This window comes from Coturnix japonica, chromosome 1 (genome assembly GCF_054131305.1).
Source record: "Coturnix japonica strain WE chromosome 1, WE-NBRP24, whole genome shotgun sequence".
NCBI lineage: Eukaryota > Metazoa > Chordata > Aves > Galliformes > Phasianidae > Coturnix > Coturnix japonica.
In genome coordinates this window covers 42207797-42229463 of record NC_140663.1, presented here as the reverse complement: position 1 = coordinate 42229463, position 21667 = coordinate 42207797, and the positions used below count along the sequence as shown (strand labels likewise).

The 21667-nt window shown below is 40.4% G+C and overlaps 1 protein-coding gene across 17 annotated transcripts; it reads right to left on the bottom strand.

The window, feature by feature from the left end:
* Window positions 1-34: 34 nt before the first annotated feature.
* On the bottom strand, window positions 35-21381 carry TMPO (thymopoietin). Of its 17 annotated transcripts, none has more exons than XM_085515234.1 (11): window positions 21028-21381; window positions 12935-13061; window positions 11249-11407; window positions 10254-10354; window positions 5657-5776; window positions 5462-5557; window positions 4808-4918; window positions 3872-3961; window positions 3725-3790; window positions 3472-3583; window positions 35-1868 (listed from the first exon to the last, which is right to left on the bottom strand). In XM_085515234.1, the coding sequence occupies exons 1-11, from the start codon at window positions 21265-21267 to the stop codon at window positions 1699-1701; spliced, it is 1392 nt and encodes a 463-aa protein (XP_085371360.1). In that variant the 5' UTR covers window positions 21268-21381; the 3' UTR covers window positions 35-1698. The 17 variants fall into 17 exon arrangements, with proteins under 17 accessions (XP_085371360.1, XP_015714363.2, XP_085371370.1 ...); XM_015858877.3 differs by having other exon boundaries at window positions 3489-3583; XM_085515244.1 differs by lacking the exon at window positions 3725-3790.
* Between the last annotated feature and the right edge of the window lie 286 nt (window positions 21382-21667).

Here is a 21667-nt window from a genome sequence, read left to right as displayed (position 1 = left end):
CATTTATTTCGATAAGGGAAAAAAAAAATCCACACACATTAAAATCATTTTTATTTTTCTGCATTTTGACACCAAAAAAAGTGAATGTCACGTGTTACAATTTGCTATAGGATGGACATAAGTTCAGCTATTTGGATTACTCGGAAAGCGGATAAAAGGAAAAAAAACAAACAAACATTAAACCTTAACAGAAGAAACCTATAGTTTTGCTACAAATTACCATCTTTGTCCCAGAGGTCACAGAAAGTAACGTTCTCCCGTAGCTAATCTACACAATAATTGTACCTATAGTAAAAATAGACCATTAACTAAAGTTCTGAGCTTTTCATAAGTAGCACTTCAAGAATAAGTATGATTTTATTGCATTTTTGTACGAAGCAATGAGACCGAACGTCTGGATGCTGCAGGTTTAAGCGCGTCAAAATGAATACATTCAATTTAAGAGTTGTTGCTTATCACTGCTCATCGGTAGTAGTGAAGTCAGCTGCCTGCTCAACTAAGTTACACAATATTGAGTGTTTTCGCATGCTTCCACTGAGAAAAATACTCAACTGCATGAATGTAGTAAATCTCACCTCAGAAGATGAAATTGGAGAAGAAAATGCAGCAATGCCCTCTTCATATAACAATAAAAACTTCATATGGAATCTTCACACTTTGAGAATACCTCTCTACACGAATATTCAAAGATAATCACAAAGCTGTGATGGAGAGACCTCACATTAAGAAAAAAGACCACTGCTAAAAGTTGGATTTTTAGACTACCTTAGATAACAACTTTTACCCCAAAAAAGTATTTAGTAGCAAATTATATTTGATGCAAATTTTATTTTCCACGCATATTACTAATAAATAAGTTCCTCTAAAACATCCGTGGCCAATTTATATTGAACTCCTACGACACTGTAAGCACTGAAATGAAGTGATACATTTAAATGTTACACTTAAACAGTTACTAACATGATACTAAGACTCTTACAGAAATGCAAACAAGTTTACAGTTACATTTACTAAAAAGTTACAGTAACCTACAGAAAAGGCTGTTGTACTCTCCCTATATCCTAAGAGATCCAATTCATTTAATTTGTTACTGATAAATGCATACAAAAATGCATCTCCCTCATTCACCTGTTATAAAATCATCTCCCCTTCATCATCTATCGAGATCTACCAAGACAAAAGTACAACTTCTTTCCTGTACAATGAAAAAAGCTTTAAAAACACAGCTTCACATTTTAGTACATTTTTGCCCTTCTCAGCTTCCAAGACCCCGCAAAAACAAATATACAGTTTCTCAGAAATGAATTTAAAGGATGTCCACATTAAAAAAATAAAGCCTACAAAAGTTCAAAGACCTAAAATAAAAACACCAAGTGTTACTCCTATGGCAAAGTGGTCTACTAGTCCAAAGTCCAGAAAGTTACCAGTGTCCATTTATTAGTTTGCTTCATTTATCCAATTGATCAGGTTCCAATCACATTATTTTTAAGTAGTCCTTGAGCCAATGAGAGGGCAGGAGAGTTCTCTATAATTAAAAACAGGAGATCAAAATGGGGTGTGCCTTTCAGAAAGACACTCATTTGGCACCGTCCTGAGAGAACATATGCAGATACTTAGCGAAAGGATTTCTCTGATTAGTTTCCATAGACTGATAAACTGAAAACAAGAAGACTGAAACAAGAACAAAGAGAAGAATTTTTATCCACAGGGGAACGGAGCGTTCTTTTTTCGTCGAAGGTTTCTCAGACTTGATGTCACTTGAGGTACTGTATTTTGGAGCATACTTATAGAAACTTTCATCCAGTTTGAAGTCAGTGTGCTCGATAGGCCGGCTAGCAGCTCCTTTGATTGGTCTACGGCAGCTAGCACTGTTAATTAGAAAACAGAAACACCCATGTGTTTAAAAGAGCCATCTAAAGTACACAAGAAAATTTTAGCATAACTGAAGAACTATAAATTACTTCCAGTGAACAGAGTACCTGAAAACACAGAATCACAGAATGACCCGGGTTGGAAGAGACCTCAAGGATCATGTAGTTCCAACCCCCCTGCCTGGCAGGGCCACCAAACATACACATTTACTAGATCAGGTTGCCCAGGGCCCTGTCCAACCTGGTCTTGAACACCTCCAAGGACGGGGCATCCACAACCTCCCTGGGCAGCCTGTTCCAGGGCCTAACGACTCTCCTAGTGAAGAACTTCCCCCTAACATCCAACCTAAATGTTCCCTCTTTCAACTTAAAACCGTTTCCCCACGTCCTGCTATTGTCAGCCCTTTCGAAGAGTTTACTCCCCTCCTGGGTGTAAGTTCCCTTCAGGTATTGAAAGGCTGCAATGAGGTCACCCCGCAACCTTCTCTTCTCCAGGCTGAACAAACCCAACTCCTTCAGCCTGTCCTCAAATGCCTGTCTATAAATGCTTTAGCATGTACCATTACAATTGTTGAGGTTAACTGTTCAGAGTTCAAATAAATATCCCTTTAAAAAACAAAACACTCAAGTGCCAATTTATGTCGGCCTACCCACATACTCCCATTACAACAAGAAATAAAATGCCAGGAAGCATCTGCACCTGTATCTTAACTGATCAGTTTTGCAGTCTTTCCAGGACATCTAAACTTAGGATTGTCTCAGGCCATTAAAACATCACTGATGTCCAAATCAGTGCAAAGAGCAAAGTGATAAGGCAGTAAGGATTAAGAAACCACTGCAAGAATCTATTATTAATAACCTATCTGAATTAAGTCTCACACAAACTATTTTTCTTAGAAATTACACTGCGTTTTCTTTGTTTCATTTTACTATCCATTGCTCTATCATCTTTTGCTTCCTAATGAACTATGGAAGATTTCCAATGCAGCAATGACTCCGCAGCCCCCACTCAATTTCAGATATCAGTATGCAGTAGCAGCCAATATTTCCAAAAGAGGGAGTCAGCTCTGTCAACTGCTTAGTTATCCAGAGAGCTATTTCAGTTTTCTGTTCAAGTACTGAGTTTGCAATATTAGTCCTTCTATTCACAATGCCAGCTTTATTCACACTAAGAGTGATGCTTGACCACAAAGGATCGTTTACATAACAGAAAAAGACTTGGAAAATTACTTTTCGCTTTCAAAAAGAAATCTCAAATCTATGCTGGGAGACCTTCTCTTAACTAACAGCAGGGGCTAAAACAGTTGTATCTAGCCATACTAGGAGCCACAGAGTGGCCTCTTCCATTTAACCTCCAACAAGTTGCTACAGTAGTTACTGCTATAATGCTACCTTATTATTCCCCTGCTTCCCTCACTTTAAGTGAAGAAAAGGCTTTTTTGGCTAATAAAACTACGTATGCAGAACAGAAGAGCTCAACAGTTGTCTCAACTGCCACTAAGTCAGAATTGCAAAACTGCTCCTCAGAAATCTAGCAGTATTAATCAACAGACCCTTTTCAGCTTAAATAGTTCTTAAGAAATGAGAAACAGCCCCCCACCTAAGCCACAGCAATACCTAATTCCTGTAGGTGTTGATACTTCATAAGGGAACATTTCCTTAAGAATATCCCTTTCTACTCTTCGTTCTTCTGTAGGAGTTCTCTCTGGCACCTAGAAAAACAAAAACCATTATAAGCTTAACAAACCTCATAATAGCAGGCTCCCACTTAACTATCTCAGTGTCCAAAACCATGTGCAGTTTGTAAGGAAGCATCTGAGCCACCCAGTGACATTTAAGAACTTTTAGTTAACCTTAATTACTGGACGCTGTCTGGTCACGTATGGTGTCTTAATGTATTCACTGCTCTCCTCAGTTTCCTTCAAGATAAAGAATGTGTCATAAATACAATACATCTGCGAGCCAATGATCTAGATGATGGAAAAAACTTAACCAATCACCTCTATCATGGCTGTGTTGAGCACATCACAGGATTGTTGGCGGCCAACATGATTAGACAAGAATTGGTGTGGGTAATCTGTCTCTTTTCGCTGTAACAGACAACGTCATAGTACAGTGAAATGCTACACAGTTTGAAATAAAACACCAACTTTTCCCATAACCTTCTTATTTGACAATTAAGCCTAAACTGCAATAGTTCTTACTATAAACAAATGAAGTAGCCTTTTTCATAAATCTCAGATCCATTGGTAGAGCAGGCTTCACAAGAGTTAATACAAGTTTTACGTACAATGTCTACATGGATCAATGAACTCCATTTAAATTCAGCCAAGTATTATTTTGTAATGTAACATTCAACAGTAATCCAGTACTACATTAACAACTACAATCACATATGCTCTCAAGTGCTTTTAGACATGTATCCAAATAATCTCAACAGCTTGAATAGGCTAACAGAGTATAAGAACGGTTTTCTTACTTGACAGCTAATAGAAACCTACAGTTGCTTTCTAAATTTTGACTTTGGATTTCAAGTAGTCCTACCACTGCAGTCCTTCAGTTGAGGCATTTCCCCGCCCAGGATATGCTGACTTAGCTAGATAATGCCACTCTTTGAACTATTCATGTAGTTTAAAAGAAAAAAGTACATTCTGTACAACATAAGATGAAATAATAGTCCAAAAGAGGATTATTTCCACCTTACAAAAACAAGGAAGGATAAGAAAAATAAAATAAAATATATAAATATATATATATATATATATATATATATATATATACTCTTTTTGATGTCATATGACAACGCTAGTTTAGTTACAAGATCCTGCCTCCTGGGCAACGAGACCCTCCACCCCTTCTATACTACAGAATAAATCCATACACATAAGAACCTTCTTCAAAGAAAGTAAGCAATAACAATCTAAGTTTTAATTTACTTCAGCTGTCATCAGTGGTTTCTTTGGTGTTCTTCTGGGCATGTCTGTGGGTTCACTGATTGACAATGTAGGAGCTGCATGCTTGAAATTTCCAGGCACCCTATTGCCAACCTGCCGAGATTCAAAATTGTTCAAACTCAGAATTAACCAAAACACAAAGTAAAATGGGGAAGGGAGACAAAACTAAGCAACAAAACCCTTATCTGCATCAAATATGTGCATGTTAGTAATTCACCGAAAATTATGTAACAGATACTCTGAAATAAGTAAAGGAAATGCAATGCTTAGTCTAAATAGTTTAAGCCACTTAGAAACATAGAAGCTAATTAGTTCACAAGAAAAGCGAAGCTCTAAAGCAGATATTCTATATGTACTTAATTTAAGAAGAGATCTAAGCTTTTGAAGCAGATCTTCTCAGCCCTCCCCCCAAAAACATGAAACCATGTGTCTACCTAGTCCCATCTCAAAGTGAGCACCACTAGGCACTAATATGCTATTGAAAATATTCAAGACTACTGAATAAAAGAAGCCCTACTTTCTTTAAAAACAGCCTGTTTAAAACAATTCTGTCAGTAAAGGCATATTATAAAAGGTATATTACAGAAAAAATACTACTTTTATTATTCATTAAATATATTTACTAAGCATATTTACTAGGCTCTCGTTGCTTGCAGTCAATATAGTTTCATCTATGGGAGTACTCTCTGACATAACAGCATCATCTACAGGCAACTGTACTGTAGCTTCCACCTGTTTGTTTAAAACAAAAGAAAACAGTTGAATAAAATAGCCACTGGGACCCTAATAGTGAAAAAATATGTTTTTCTATTATAATAAGCCTCTCATCACCCTTTTCCTTGGTGTTCTTCTTGACACTCTTGTAGACTCCCTAGAAAATGCCTGAAGAGGTCCACTTTTTGAAGATCCACTTGTCCAGACAGTCTCAGTAACTCCATCTTGAGAATAAGTCTATTCAAGTATCAAACACATGATCAAATACATGAAAGCCAGTTCTCAACATTGGCTGCACACAACCAAAATAGCATATGTACTCCAGAACAAATATATCCAGAATTAAAAACAAAACAACCCCACACCAAAAACAAACAAAAGAAACCCAGCAACCTTAAATTCATAACATCCAACTAGCTACACAGGCACCGAAGACCTCAATACCTAGGTTAGAATTAACTGTTTTTTTAAATACTGAACCAACTAGATAATACCTAACAGTAAAAACTGATAACCTCCTCACTGTATGAAATAACCAATGCTTCAAGTAGTACTGTCAAATCAGACAGTGGATATGCTGACTTCTAGGCTTGTTACATTACATCCCTACAAAAAGAAGAAAACTTGTGATCACAAGCAGAATGCAACAACCTGCCCAACTCACAAACCTATTCTCTCCTGCAGAGAGTTCAGGCATAGACACCTGCACATCAACAAGATCTCATGTCCAGACAGAGGGAGATGTTTTTATAATCTTAGAAGTTTCCACAGTGATAAATGTCACTCACTTCTCCCTTAATTGTAGGTTAAAATGACCCAGCTTAAGACAGTTCATAGTAAACCCAAGTAATAGTGAAGTGTCAGACTTTCACAGCCAGTAGTAAATACACATCAATCCCCACAGCCTTACTGCAAGTTTTATGCTTAAATTAAAATCTTCCTCAAATCTAATTCCAAGCATAAATCTAGAAGGAAAGGGAGATGAGGGACATCCTGCTTCTTCTAAAATAGACCTAAGATTTTGTTTGTTTAATTAAGAACAATCAGAAAAATCCCTTGCTGATAACGAAGGCTATGTATCTCTTCCACTGGTGCATTATCAAACTTTTGAAAGCTATATTTGGTGTTGACGGGAGTTAAACAGACCAGCGCAGCAAATTAACTTCACTGGAAGAATTAGCCAACAAAAAAATGTATTCAGAGAATAGGCTGAAGTGTACTTACCAAGGGGTAGAAAAGTATACCACCCTTCTCAGTTTCCCAACTGTATCTTTGAAGTTACTTTAGTGAAACTAGAAACTGAGCAGCTTTATAATTTTAAACAGAATTATTACAGCTACTACATAACCAGTAGAGGGAGCACAAGTGTTTTGCTATGCTTCAAAGTCACTGAGAGACTGATAACTGAACGATATATTTTTCTGAACAGATCTCAAGTCCAAATAGATTCAGATATTTCATACAGATCTATATATTTCAGCCTATGCCTCTGATACTCTTTCAAATTTAAACCGACTTTTGATTAAAGGTCTCCTTAGTCCCAATCTAGACATTCACTAGATACTAGCTTCTCACATCCCCCATTAAGAAAGGTCTAATCTGCAACATTCAGTCATGTCACTATTTGAGGGTTCTTCCTCAGAAACTTTAGGGAAAAAAAACAGTAATCTCAGAGAAGTTCAACTCAAATTCAATTCAAGAATGCAACAAGACAAGCTCCAGAGGGAGCTCTCCATTATTAGTTTTACTAGGAACTTTTTTTTCCTAAAGAAATCTTCAGTAAATAAGAACCTATGTGCTGAGTTCCTCAGATGGTTGAAAGTTATGTGTCTTAAGTACCAGGGAAATCTTGCATGAAAAATACAGGAAATGACTGAGTGTACTGCATGAGACCCATCCCAGCTTCAGCAGAGTCTATTCCATAGACCAGAATTGAACCACTAATAGACCACTAATTGAACAGGTGTCCTCTGCTTATCCCACAAATACGTGAAGTAAATAAACACCATTAAAGTGTAATATTCAGATTGTACCCTGGTATGTTGTCAGAAAAAGACACAATACTGTTTAGAAGTATCATTCAGAGAATGCATTCAACTGACACAGATAATGATATTACCTGAACTACCACTTACCAGCTAACAGTTCTATGCTTTTCACATGGCATACACACAACAGATATATATGTAAGCAGCTACAACACGTGTGTTTGATAACCAGGAAGTCATTAGATTATAAAAAGAGTAAAGAAGAGTAGGGGAACACAGTATATCCAGAATGCTGCTGCAGAAATGCCATAAGAGCAAGTAGTTCTAAGCTCCCTAAGGAGCTCCTTGTTCTTCCTAAGGACTCCCTAGCATTCACATGACTTAGTCCACCTCTTTCTCACCTAATATGTGGCCTTAAACTCACATTTTTGACCTCTAACTCTATATCCACCTTCCTGATTGAAAGAACACATTCAAAGTCAGTGTTTTCTTCCAACTTTAGTTCACTATGAGGAGGCAATCAGGCACTAGGAGCAGGACTCAAATTCATCTAGTCCACTGCTGCTCCCCGGATGATAGGACAAGTCAATGCCTCCCCTCAGCTTCTCCTCTGTTTTTTTTACACCAGCTTCCATAGACTTCTTATTTGCACTCATAAAAAAAGAACACTAACATTCACCAGTACCAAGACTCCAGCATCAGATGGCAGCCCTTCCAGTTGTGCACACCTACACTAAAAATAGTGCAGCATAGGATGCATAAGTGACCAATAAGTTGTTCACATCGCACTGCCAACCAGTTTTGCCCCACCACTTTTCAAGAGCTTCAATCTCTGACTCAATGCCAGACAACAAACAGGAGTTGCAGCTAATTCTGCAGAATGAGTATGGTCAATTGACACATTATCTGCAATATAGAGATCCCATTTCACAAGAAGTAAAGGTCACCATCTTCCAAATCTTCCAGTTTTATTTGCCAGCCAGAAACATTTGAGTTTTGCTTCAAGCAACTATTAGGTGATGGTGTTCTTATTTATTTATTTAAAGCAGCAGTCATGAGTTTAAAGGCAAAAGGTTTAACAAACTTGAGAGTTCTTGAATTTGTTATTTTTGCTAACCCACAAGGATAGCATTTCAAGTGATACTCCTTTGATTAGCTACTGGTATTTAAAATATGCAGACTGCAAAAATATTACATCTATACCACATGTGAAAGATTGTAAGAGAAATTAAGAGTAAAAACCCAGTATTATTACAGCAAAATTCAAAAGCTGAAAAATTCCTCAACGCCTAAAATATCACAAACACATAAGAAAGGAAATAAGTATCTAAGATTACAAAGATTTGTTGGCAGCCAAATTAAATACTTCCACCACACTGAAGCTAGCAGGGCTTTCTGGATGGACAGTGACTTAGAAAAAGAATAATCCCTAAAACAGAAGAACCTTATGATTCTGATGCCCATTATAAAGACCATTGTGAGGTCAAATTGAATAACTTGAATATTGATTTTGTGTGTTAAACTATGTGGTTGTTTTGTAGAAGATATGTTTAGTTTGCACCTCCTAAGAATACAGTGAGATATAAGCAGAAGAAACTGAGGAACTCTGTAACTGTAACTCACAGAACTGTGCATTACCTGCTTTAAGTGATACCCATAGCAAAATACAGCATGCTTGCATACATATCTACCACCTATAAACAATATGGCATTTACCATTCTATATAATCTTGAGAAAATACTAGTCTCTTAACACTCTTATCTGCTACCAGGCTATTAACCTGGCAGATCTTTCCCCTCTTGAATGTTTTCTGGACAAGTTCTTAATGTAGCAGAACTTCACTACTTATTGGTCAGATGAGTAACACTGTAAATATCCTAAGTAATCTAAGCTGGGCAGCAGGATATACAGTGACACGGTCACAGCGTAAGAACAGATCAGCCACCAATCACTGAATCCAGTATTTAGTCAGCAGTTTGAAAGCCTGAAGCACTTCCATTAAATCCCCCTTTGGTCAAGAGAACTAATAGTAGTATTAAAGGACAAGAGGTACATACTTTGAAATTAAAAACAATTATTTTTCTAAGGAGAAGCTTTCTAATAAGTTGATGTGTATTCTAGTAATGCTGCTACATGTATGGCTGAGGAAAAAGTACTATACAAATATTACAGAGATATTGCGTGTATATATATAGAAAAGTATTTCTACACCAAACTGCATTATTTTATAGATTGTTCTATCTAAACCACAATTACAACAGACCAATGTATGCACACTGCTCTTTATCTATAGATAGGCACTACTTAAACGTATTCCTCACAAAAAAAAAATCAGATTTTTTTCCCGAGAAATTGGTCCTTTTATCAAGTTGTCTACAAATACACAACTGAACATCAGTACCTCTGACCTATTACCTGTCAGATTTTGAAAGCTAAACATGTAAAGGCTGCCTAGAGTTTTCCCTCAAAGGTGAGCTACAGACACTGGCAAGCGGGACAAGTAGCAGACCATGATCTTGAACACTAACAGGCAAAAAGTAGCAGATGTAGTTAATTCACAAGATTTTCATGCTGTATTAGAATAGGCTTTCTTAAAACAAAGACCACTACTACTACTACTTTTAAGAACAGCATAAACCAGTCAAACGTGATTACATTCAGTGACTGAAGATAGTAGCTGTTGTAGATGAACAGCTAATGAAACTAACAGCTAAATGAAACATACCTGGTTGTGCTCAACGACTTTTCTTTGTTTGAGTGCTACTGGAGCCTTCATTCTGCCTTTCAGAGGTTCTCTCCTCTCAAGCCTCAGCTCAGCCTTTGGATCTGTAATGAGTTTTAATAACTGGTTTCTATAATACTACCAACTGATAAACTGCAATTGGTTTAAATTAGTGCAATAAAATTCATTTGAAGAGGTATCATAAAACTTTATGAACTACTGTTTCCTTAAAACAACCTGACAAGTATAGGTTTTCTCCAATGAAGAACACAGTCTTCTGAAGAATAACCTTAACTTATCCAAAGGATATGAGATCTGAACAGCAACAACAAAAAAATCATATAATTCACACAACCTTTGACCAATTCAGCTGTTCCACTTACAAACTGGTATCACAGTGCAGTTACTTTAACCAAAGTGATGTTCCTTGAAAACTTATACCATTACTTTTTGTAAGATACATGGTATGCTTTAGATTCTACCTCTCCAGACCATATCATTTCTTGACATTAAGACAGTATGAACTACACACACACAGAAATAAATCAGTTGACGCACTTCAGGTCCCTAAGGAACAGGGCATAATAGGAATTATCATATGAAGAAATTAAACTGTGTTTAGAAGTAAGCATAAACTTAAATATTGACACACTAACCCAAAATAAAGGTAACTACCGTGTGCGTCATAAGATGAAACTCAAAGTTGAATTACAAAGAACACTGAACACTTCATACCCACTTCTACACATCACATTTACAGGCTCAGATCTGTAAAAATAAGAAAGGAGCAGCCTACTATTAAAATTTCATTTCCCAGAACACTTCCTGGGTCACTGTGCTAGCACTCCATGAAGAAGTATGCAAACAGCATGGTCTACTGCAGTATCTTTAAACCTCAATAAACAGCAGATCATGCTCTCTTCAGATCTCTCTTCTACTCTAAGTATTACTCATACATAAACCAAACAGTTTGCATGCAAGTTCTGCTTCAGGCTTACCTTCTTCATTGTCACTGTACTGGTCAGAATCATTATTTCCATTCTGTCTGGTATTCTCAGTAGTTGAAGAAATCACTGGGAGAGGTATTGGTGTCTTCGGTTCTGGACCTTGCTCCATCAGTTTCAACAGCTTTTTCTCATAAAGTTTCCTTGTAGTAGCTGCAGCAAAGGATACATGCTAGAGATGCAGTTTTGGTCTTTCTTGACCTGACTGCTAGAACTTTATTGTTATATATTCCTCAGGAATTTCCATACACATATTCCCTATTTTTCCATCTGTCTGTACACCCACAGCATATATATCTAGGAATATAACTGTACCTCTAAGGCTTGAGTTTTCGGTTCAAGAGAGCTCTGACAAGCTGAGATGTGTTTGTTGGTACATCTACTGTTGTGTACATTCATTTACAGAAGGGTATCTCAATCTGCTTTTATGTTGTTTCACACAATGTGACACAAGTTGTCACGCTCACAAAAACTTAATGAGATTGATACTGCAAAGGCAAGTATCCATTCCAGTACTGTCCTCTTAGACCCATTATCCTAGAATTAACATCCCTCTCCTTAGTTCAACATTCACCCTGCCTTCAAATCCAGCCCATCATTGGTGGTGTAAGCAAGAACAAAGCTTCCTGCTTCCTGCATCCAACTGTTAGGTTAAAACAAAAAGCTGTTGTATACATTCACATCAGGACTGTGCTAACAAAAATTTCTATAGAAATAACCAGTGCCTGCACTGCTAGCAACAGCAAAGTCCAGCCTTATCTGAAACCTTCTGAGAAGAAGCCTTCCTTACATAAAAAAAAAGCTGACACAAGAAACAGAATCCACACCCTGTAACAGGAACTAGATTTATTTAAAATCTGAACATATTTCTAGGGGACTGTGTAGTTATTTGAATTTTCCAGGGGCCTTGAGCCCTATCCAAGAGGAAGAGGTTGACCGAGAAGATGTTCAGACACAGCCAACAGAAAATATTAAGCACCAAACTATCTGAATACACACACGACTTCAGACTTTATCACTGGCACTTCCATTGTATTTCAAACACATTCCACAGAAGGTTCAGTGTGCTAGACAAAACTACCTCCTACTGAAGAGTTGTACAAGCAAATTATCTTGCAACGAGGCCAGTGCACAATCTGAAAGGCAAGGACCTTTCATCTTGTATCACAGGGGAGTGCCTAAGGCAGGGGATCAAGTTGGGGTGGTGACTCTTTACCATCCACCCTGCTGAAGTAGGTCAGTATACAGGATGGAATGCAAAGCTAAGGGACCAGAAAAAAAAAGAAAGAAAAACATTAATACTGAATGCAGAAAGTAGGAAATGCTCTAGGGAAGAAGTTGCATGTTCATTCCGCCCTCAGATCTTAAATTATTACATAAGATGTACTTGCTATTTAGGCAGGCTCCAGATCTCAACCTCTGTATCAGACCTAATTTCCACAGCACTGATCATTAATAGTTGTACAGCTTCAGAAAAGGAGTTGGAACAAGTATAGCTAGCCTAGAACATAAGGGAAGAAACTGTGAATCTGCCTACACAGGAATGCTTCAAGCATTTTCATTGTAATCAGTTCAATGAAAACGTTTTCAGTGGAAATAAAATAGCAATAGAACTGGTACCAACAAGTAACCCTATCAGACAGCCTTAGACTGTTCAGCACTTTAGTTTAGTTGACATACCTACAATTGGGCCAGGATTTATTCCATACTTCATAAGCTGCTCTTGAAGATCTTCATTACTGAGCTCTGTTACATCTAAGTCATCCTTTTCCTCCGCCCTGAGTTTGTCAGTTTTCTTTGTGGCTTTCTGTGAAAATAAAAGGCAGATTGTTTCCAGTTAATGCAGAACACGTTTTTATTCTGAGAGCAGAGGCAGCTGAGAGAGCCATTAGAAAAGTAATTATATTCTTCTCCTACCCATTCCCAATTAAAAGTAAAGCATACACAGAACACTTCAAACCATTTACACCTATAAAGTAACATACAAACACGTTTCCTGTCCATAAAAGGAAATGCCCATTATAAGATGCCACTATAATAATAAATATCTTATTATTCTGACCACATTTTAATTTCAGGTATGCAAATAGAGAGGATTGCTTTCCAATGGCTGGAGAAGTAAACTTCTAAGCATTTACCCAGTACTACTCTAAACTACAAATATTCACATTCCATTCCCTTTTTTTTTTGTATTATCCTTCTATCTAGCAGGTCAATATCTCTTCCTCTAACACTGTTGAAGTAGTTCCTCAGTAACCACACACTCCCAATCAAGTTCCCCAAATCCCTATTTCCCCTCTCCATTCTCTGGGAGATTACATGATGCTAAGAAATGAGAGAGGGAATGGCAAAGCCAAGAACACTCCTACATTTTCAACACCCTCTCTATCTCCTTAGACCGCTCTTACTGCAGCCCTATTGAATCCTACAAACAACTCTGGAAACACATCACCACATACAGTTAGTTATCAAAGTAATCTGCCAAGATGCTACTTCTAATTTAGCTGTTTCCACAGCATCCAGAGCAATCACAAAGGCTTCCCAAGTTGAACAAATGTTGCTACTATAGACATTTCCAGGCTCCAAGATCTTCAAGAGGGTGACAAGATATGATGGTAGAATAAATATGCTTAGGAATTGCTTGCTCAACAACAACGACTAATACAACTTATTCAAAGCAGCATCTCAAAGTTGTAATACATAAACAGATACAAATAATACACTTAATATGACTCAACTTGATTGCTCAGAAGGGCTATTAGGGTCTCCTCCTTTCTTACTTACTGAAAAAGTTAAAATTCCAAATGCAAATAAGCTGTAACATTCATTTATGATTAAAAGCTTTTTTTCTTGATGCATTTACTAAGATAGCACTGTAAGACTGTAAGAAGACCATCGATATGGGTCAATAGTAACTAGATAAGCATTTTTGCCAGTTCTACCACTGGTTTGTATGCAAGCTTAGTCTTGATATTTTAAAGTTAAACAACTGTATAACATTCTCCAATACAACTGCCTCCCTAATTAACTTAGATTTTCTTTAACACCTGGACTGTTTTTAACACCAGCAAGTTGAACTTAACAGCTGAAAAGCAACAGAATCTCCATGGACTTAACAGCTTCAAAACATATGCTGGGTTTTGTTATTAGGATCTGTTTAGACTGTTGACACCTCCATCACATCACTAGTCAGACTAACCAGGTTAATACTTCGGTATTTCATATAGAAACCAGCATGGTACAGGAAGTACATTCCAATGCCTCTTTAAAGAGCTGGAAACCATATTTAAGAGATCACTGATTTCTATCACATACACACCACAGGAGAGGCTGCACACCAGAAGAACAACTCAGCGTTCTAATAAATGTTTTACAGAAATCTTCATCAGACATAACTGCAACTTGCCAGTAATATGATCCAGCAATGCAAGTAAACTCACATACAATAGTAGCTTTGGTATTTTTTTTCCTTCCAAATACCATTTCTCATTGTATTATTCTGCATCACTTCATGTTGCCATAAACCGAAACCACCAGAATGGTCAGTCCCACCAGAAAAGGAGGGCAATGGGAGAATGAAAAGTCAAAAGTAATCTGAGTCTTTCCATACTACAGCCAGGAACATTGATCATCTTGTGTTCTATGATGCCTTCAGCCTTTACTTTTGAATACTTAATTATCCGATAAGCAGAAGCAAATGATTTCACTTGTGCGATAAAAAGCTGTAACTTAACCACTAAGGATAAGTCCCAGAAGCATAAGGTAGGAGAAAAATTCCTTCCTGTCTTGTCTGTGATATGACAGCACGAATGTCAGCAGCAACACTGTTGTTATTGTACTACAAGTACCACTGCACTTTCTGTACATGACAGCTCATTCATGAGAGTATCCTGGGATGCAGGTCAAAGGACTGGCTTTAAAATTCATCATTTCCTTCTCACTTGAAATGATAACGATACAAACAAAAGAACACCCACATTTTACTGATCTTGTGTCCATTTGAAAAATCAAAACTTTAAGTGTTTAAAACAAAATCGTGGTAAACAGCAGGATTTGTATTGAAGTAAGGTGGTACTTTGCCCATAATCCTGCAAATATTCTTGCAGCACTGGACCCAGACTGACAAATCCTTATCAGAAGATCTCATAATCCCAACCAGAGCCAGCAGCATTAAGGAAAAAAAACATCCAGTCATGGTCATTTTCTAGGAAAAAAATAGAAGGGGATCAGCATACTTCACTAGAGGGATCCATTCCCATCAAACAGACAGCAATTTGGTAGTGTATCTGCCATAGTTTTAGATCATCTAGTAATCAACCCATCAACAAGTGGTTAAGTGAATTATAAGGATGGAACTCCAAACAGAAACACTGTTCTACACTAACAGGAAAACACAGTAAGAAAAAGGTCACCTTCTCAGTATTATCTGCCCGCACTGAAACCTTCCACATTCTTTCACTAACAGAAAAAGTGCAAAAAGTTTAAGTTCTGTGACTTCACACCTAGAAGCTATTGCTTACCTCAATTCTGCTATTCCTGATGATGAGAAATCCAACAACCACAGATCAGTTTGTCAGACAGACCTGACTGCTACCTGCACTGATCCACCAGACAGGCAGGAGGAACATCATCAAGAAGTCATTATGCAAACAGCAATGGCATCAAAAATATTTTCAAATCCTGAGTTCAACGGCACCCACATTAAGATATTCAAGGGCTTTAATCTCTAACAGGTGCAGCTTCATCACCAGCAGCAGAAAGGCTCAGGGCTTCTTTACTATTCCTCTGAATGAGGTTAAGACAGGCTAAGGAAGCCCAAATCATGTCAACAGGATGCTCTTTAACTCTCCAGTTTACACAATGTCATCCCTAGTGACATTTTTTTCCTCTTGGGAAATATAAGTAACAACAGTTGCCAGGCTTGCACCTTGAAACACTGAGGTCTATTCCCCTTGCACTTTTTATTCAGTTATGTACAAACACTTTCTGCCATAGTATAATTTTTAGTCTGAACATTAATACAATATTTACATAAAGCTTTATGACAAACAAAATAAACAGTGGAAAGGAAATTATATGGCAGTTAATCCAGAAATGTTGATAAAGTCAGCTTCAAGAATTCTGCCTTTTACCCCCAGCAAGGACATGCCAGATTTTGATGTCTATGTAAGGCAGCAGTCCTAAATGATACGATTATGGACTTACACCACCACCTCCTCCTCCACCCCCAGACACTAAATTCCATTTTACTCAGTGAAGGGAATCACAGAATCATGATTCTATGGAATGCATCTGCCCTGAAATCAGGTGAATACTGCATGGTGAAGAGATGTTTCCAAAGAATCTGATGAAAGAGAAGTTCAGAGAACAAGTAAATCAAGAAATCAAACTAACAGGTGGTCTCTCTGCTCAGACAGCTGAACACTGACCAGGAGACAAAGGCTGAGAAACTGATGTGAACTTCAAAGCACTTAAAAGCTCTCAGCGGTAAGGTATTGAAATATGCTCTGGGTCACATAATAATCAGGAGATAGAGCCATACAGGAAACACAGAGTAGATGCACTGAGCAGTGCATGAACTTCACATTCTCTCACCCATCCAAGCATGCAGCCCCATCATTCACAGCCCTCATCTTCATAACCTTCCAGTTTCACCATTCTTCCCATTTCCAACGAGGAAGAAGTTGAGACTGTACAGTTATATCAGCTGCAGATATTACTCCTAACATACCATTAAGAGCTGAAACTAGATTGCTTTTAAATCTATTTAATTAAAAGAAAAAGCCATCATTACCAGATCGGTGTCTCCTACAGACAAACCTCTCACATCCAAGTGTCCTCATTACACCTTCATCAACAGAAGTGATAAGACATTTGAGTGATCTTTCCCAAATCACCATTTCCTAAGTATAAAATTTCACTCTGTTTCACTGAAGCTCTTCCAGGGAGACATGAAAAGCACAAGTGAGGTCATGAAAAACTACACCATCTGAGCTCCGAACAGCTCCTGTTTGGCAACAACATTGAGATAATATTTTTTATGTTCTCTTTACAGCATCTACCTCTTATAAAGGCAAAAATACTTTTTGTAGTTACTTGTCCTTTGAGCTAGAAACATCCGTCCAGACATCCAGCTTAAGATCAACCAATACCATAAGCACCCACACAGAGCAGTTTCCCCTGCAGGATAAAGGTGTCTTCAGCAGGAGCTGAAGCAGGAGAAACAGCCTCCCCCAAAACAAAACCAACACACCAAACAGAGCTATACACACCAGTACAGCTAGAATAGCTGGATATTCCAGGCAACAGCAGAAAATGAGGCCCAGAGAAGTACCGTTGTAAGACATTATGTGCTTACCTCACATGGTAGGCATAAACAGCTATAGCAAAGACACATCCAAAACTTCAGGTAAGTATCACATCTAGAGAAGCATTCACATTAAAAAAAAAAACTCTGAAAGAGCTTTCCTGTGAAATATTTGAAACAATACCTAAGTTTATTTTGAGCCAATTAATTTTATGTATTTGACAGCACCCTGTGCATAGCAGAGTGCAGTACAAGCAATTTGCTGCACCACATTACATTTCATAAGAGATTGAGTTTCACAGGCTCTTACCACACTAAAGTACTTCCATTGTGGACACCAGGTTCTAAAAAGAAAAGGATAAAAAGCACTGTCTGCCTAAAAAGTTGCCATCCCAAAGCATCTCCAGGGCCTGGAAACACTGCAGAACAAAACTCCTTCAAGGCTGGATCTGCTCAGACATTCATCTTAATCACCTGTATGTAGACTCAACATGAGCCAGCAGTGCGCTCTGGCAGCCCAGAAAGCAAATGGGATCCTGGGCTCCATCAGGAGAGGGGTGGTCAGCAGGGATAGGGAGGTGATTGTCCCTCTCTACTCTGCTTCTGTGAGGCCCCATCTGGAGTACTGTGTCCAGGTGTGGAGCCCTCAGTACAAAAAAGACATGGAGATTTTGGAAAGGGTCCAGAGGAGGGCCACGAAGATGATCAGGGGGCTGGAGCACCTCCCCTATGAGGACAGGCTGAGGGAGTTGGGTTTGTTCAGCCTGGAGAAGGTTGCGGGGTGACCTCATTGCAGCCTTTCAATACCTGAAGAGAACCTACACCCAGGAGGGAAGTAAACTCTTCGAAAGGGCTGACAATAGCAGGACACGGGGAAATGGTTTTAAGTGAAAAGAGGGAAGATTTAGGTTGGATGTTAGGGGGAAGTTCTTCACTAGGAGAGTGGTTAGGCCCTGGAACAGGCTGCCCAGGGAGGTTGTGGATGCCCCGTCCTTGGAGGTGTTCAAGACCAGGTTGGACGGGGCCCTGGGCAACCTGATCTAGTAAAGGTGTATGTTTGGTGGCCCTGCCAGGCAGGGGGGTTGGAACTACATGATCCTTGAGGTCCCTTCCAACCCGGGTCATTCTGTGATTCTATGTCCACTGCTGTATGAGGATTTAAAAAAAAAAAAAAAGAGGCAAATATAAACAAGCACGAGCAAGAACACTACTGCAAATGCAAGACACTTGTCCTATACCACCTCAGCTCCACATCACCAGCATATAGAGGTTTTTGCTTGGAGAAAGGTAGCTTGGACATAGTCCCTCCTTCCAGGCAGCTGCAGCGCAGACGCTCAGAGGGCTGCGCAGAACTCGCTTCCCAAAAACGCTCGGAGGAAACCCCAGCGGAACGGGGAAGGAGGGGTTCTGCGGCCGTCCCCGCCCTCCAGCCCCCGCCCCGCGATGCACTTGGCACAGCGCCGGCAGGCCGGGCCCATCGGAGCAGCGAAGCGACAGCCAGCTGCCCCTCGGCACACGGGACTTAGCAGGCAGGGCGCGTGGGAGCACAAAGCCGCACGCTGCCGTGTTGGTATTCCGAGTGAGTACGCACTAACTTGAGACGGCAGCGACAGGTCTCACTTCGCTCCTCTCTACTCAAAACACCCCTTTGCTCTATGTGCGCTTCTGGCCCTTTCCTCTCTCTCCCTCCACTCCCGCAGCGAGAGCGAATTTCCCGTGTCAAGTTTCCCTTAGTTTTATAAAGTCTTTAAAGTACAAAACCCCACGTCTGAAGAGATTTAAAAAAATAACAGATCACAGCAGGCCAAGATGCAAATCTATCCGAAGGATTTTAACAAGTTCACACTAGCCGTGGCTGCCTCATCTGCACTGAGGAGTCTTCTGCAATCTATATTACACAGCACTTTATTATTATTTTACTTTAGAATGCTCCAAGATACAGCAGATGCCCATGCAGTTGGCCCCTAAAGGTTTGCAACACCGGGTTTATCATCAAGCCAATCCTACACTAAGACCACCCAACGTAAATAGAAGTGGAACAAGTTGAGCACTGCAACTGTGTCCCTTTTATCCATGTTACTGTATCATTGCAAGTCTGACCGCTCTTATTTTCTAAGGCACCCAGAAGCAACTTTTCGTCTTAAGCACACAAAAGAAATAAGCAAGATAAAACAAAGTACACAGAGAAGGGGAAAGACGCCAAACCCACCTTTGTTTCCAGTTCTTCCAAAGCAACTTAGATAAAACACAGCATTCCTCTATTAATTCCAGCCAACCTTGCAGTCAGGGCACCTTCCCCCTGCCCCACGTCTTCAGTTCCCTGTTCCAGAGGTTTGAATGCTTTCCCTTCCATCCCCTCTTAATCTTATCAAGATATTTCACTCCGTCTCCATAACAGAGTCCCTGGGATAGGACGCAGGACACTCAAATCCAAACAGCTGCCACCAGCGTCATCTGTCACGTTTTAGCCTTTACTGCTCCGAAATCAACCCAAGAGCGGCAGGAATGGCACAGAGCCTTCACACATCGTTAACAAAAGTGTAAGAGTAACACCCACTGTATAAACAACACCAAAGCCACCTCTAATTGTTTAAGCTCAAGCCCCAGGAAAAGGAAAGGAGGGGAAAAACAAACAAAACCTCCAGGGACTCCTACCCGACCCAAGCTGCTTACACGCTGGATTCGAGCTCATCCTATTACGCTTGGAAGCACCTTAAAAACGCTACGGGCAGACCACTATGTTAAAGGAGAGCTGAGTTCAGTGTTAAGTCTTAAGTGGTGTGCCTCGTTTGGGTTTTTTGCTTGGTTTCTTTTTAAGTTTCAAGTACGGAATCTCTTTTAAAGAGCCATCTCTGCTCTTACTTTACAAGTGAGCATTTAAAGAGTCATTCAGATGCAGTCAAATAGCGTCATGTCACACGAATCTAAACTCCCGCAGCCGAAAATCCTTTGTGAGGTCACACAGCACGTTCACTTTTCGTTAGGGTTGTTCACTTAATTCGTTGAATTAAGCAATCGCTTAAGTAATACATGAGCGTTTATATGCACTTGTTAGAAGTCAAAAAGGAAAAAAACAATCACGCATATCTAAACTCAGTGGCACCAGCTGCTCACTCTTCAGTTCACTATATTAACAACTATATATTAAGAACTACATATTAAGGACTACATCCAGAAGGCTCCTAACAGCACAGCCGAGGCTCTCGGCTCTCAGACACGTGCTCAGCCGTAGGAGCAGCCAGCTCCGTGAAACAGACCGCACTATAACAGCGCACTTCATTAACCAAAACAAACAAGCTGTTCTTTCACAGCCTTCCACGTGGGGCCGGTCTCCGGGGGCCGCGCTTCAGGCGGGCTCGGCGGGGCCGCCCCGGGGCCGGGCGAAGGCGCTGCGCCTCAGGCGGGCCCCGAGCCGCGGCCGGGCGGGAAGGCGGGCTGAGGTGGGGCCCTCACGGGGGGGACTCACCCGTCCGACGGCGGCCCCGCGTCCCCTGGCCCCGATGGGAGTGGGCTCCCGCTCCTCGTCGCTGGAGAAATCGGGCTGAGCGAGGGCGGGCGGATTGCGGGCGGTGAGGTGCTGCAGGTAGAGCTGCACGTAGACGTCCTTGCGCTGCTCGCCGCCCGGCAGGCTCACATTGTTGGCGATCAGCTCGCTCTTCAGCTTCTCCTTCGTCAGCACCGACGGGTCCGCCAGGAACTCGGGCATCGCCGCCGCCCGACGAGGCACCAACAAAGCGCGGGAGGACGGACGCGCTGCCCCGCGCCACACACCAGCTCCACAGCCAGCGGGCGCGCACAGACAGCGCTCCTCGCAGCCGCCAATAAACCGCGCCCCGATTGGCGGGGAGGGGGACAAAGCGGCTCTTCTATTGGCTGTAGGGAGGGAGAAGGGAGAGGCGCGCGGGCTCGGCCAGCGTTAGTGCTTTGCGCGGGGAGAAGCAACGCAGTTTAAATTCGGCTCGGGCGGGAGCGGCGCGGGATGGGCTGCGCTGCCCTGAGGTGCGGGGCGCCGCCCTGCCGCCATACACCGCCCCTAGTGCTGCGGGCAGCCCGCTGCTCTTCATATGGCCATGGGGAATTAAAAAGAGCGCCCCACAGTAGCGATG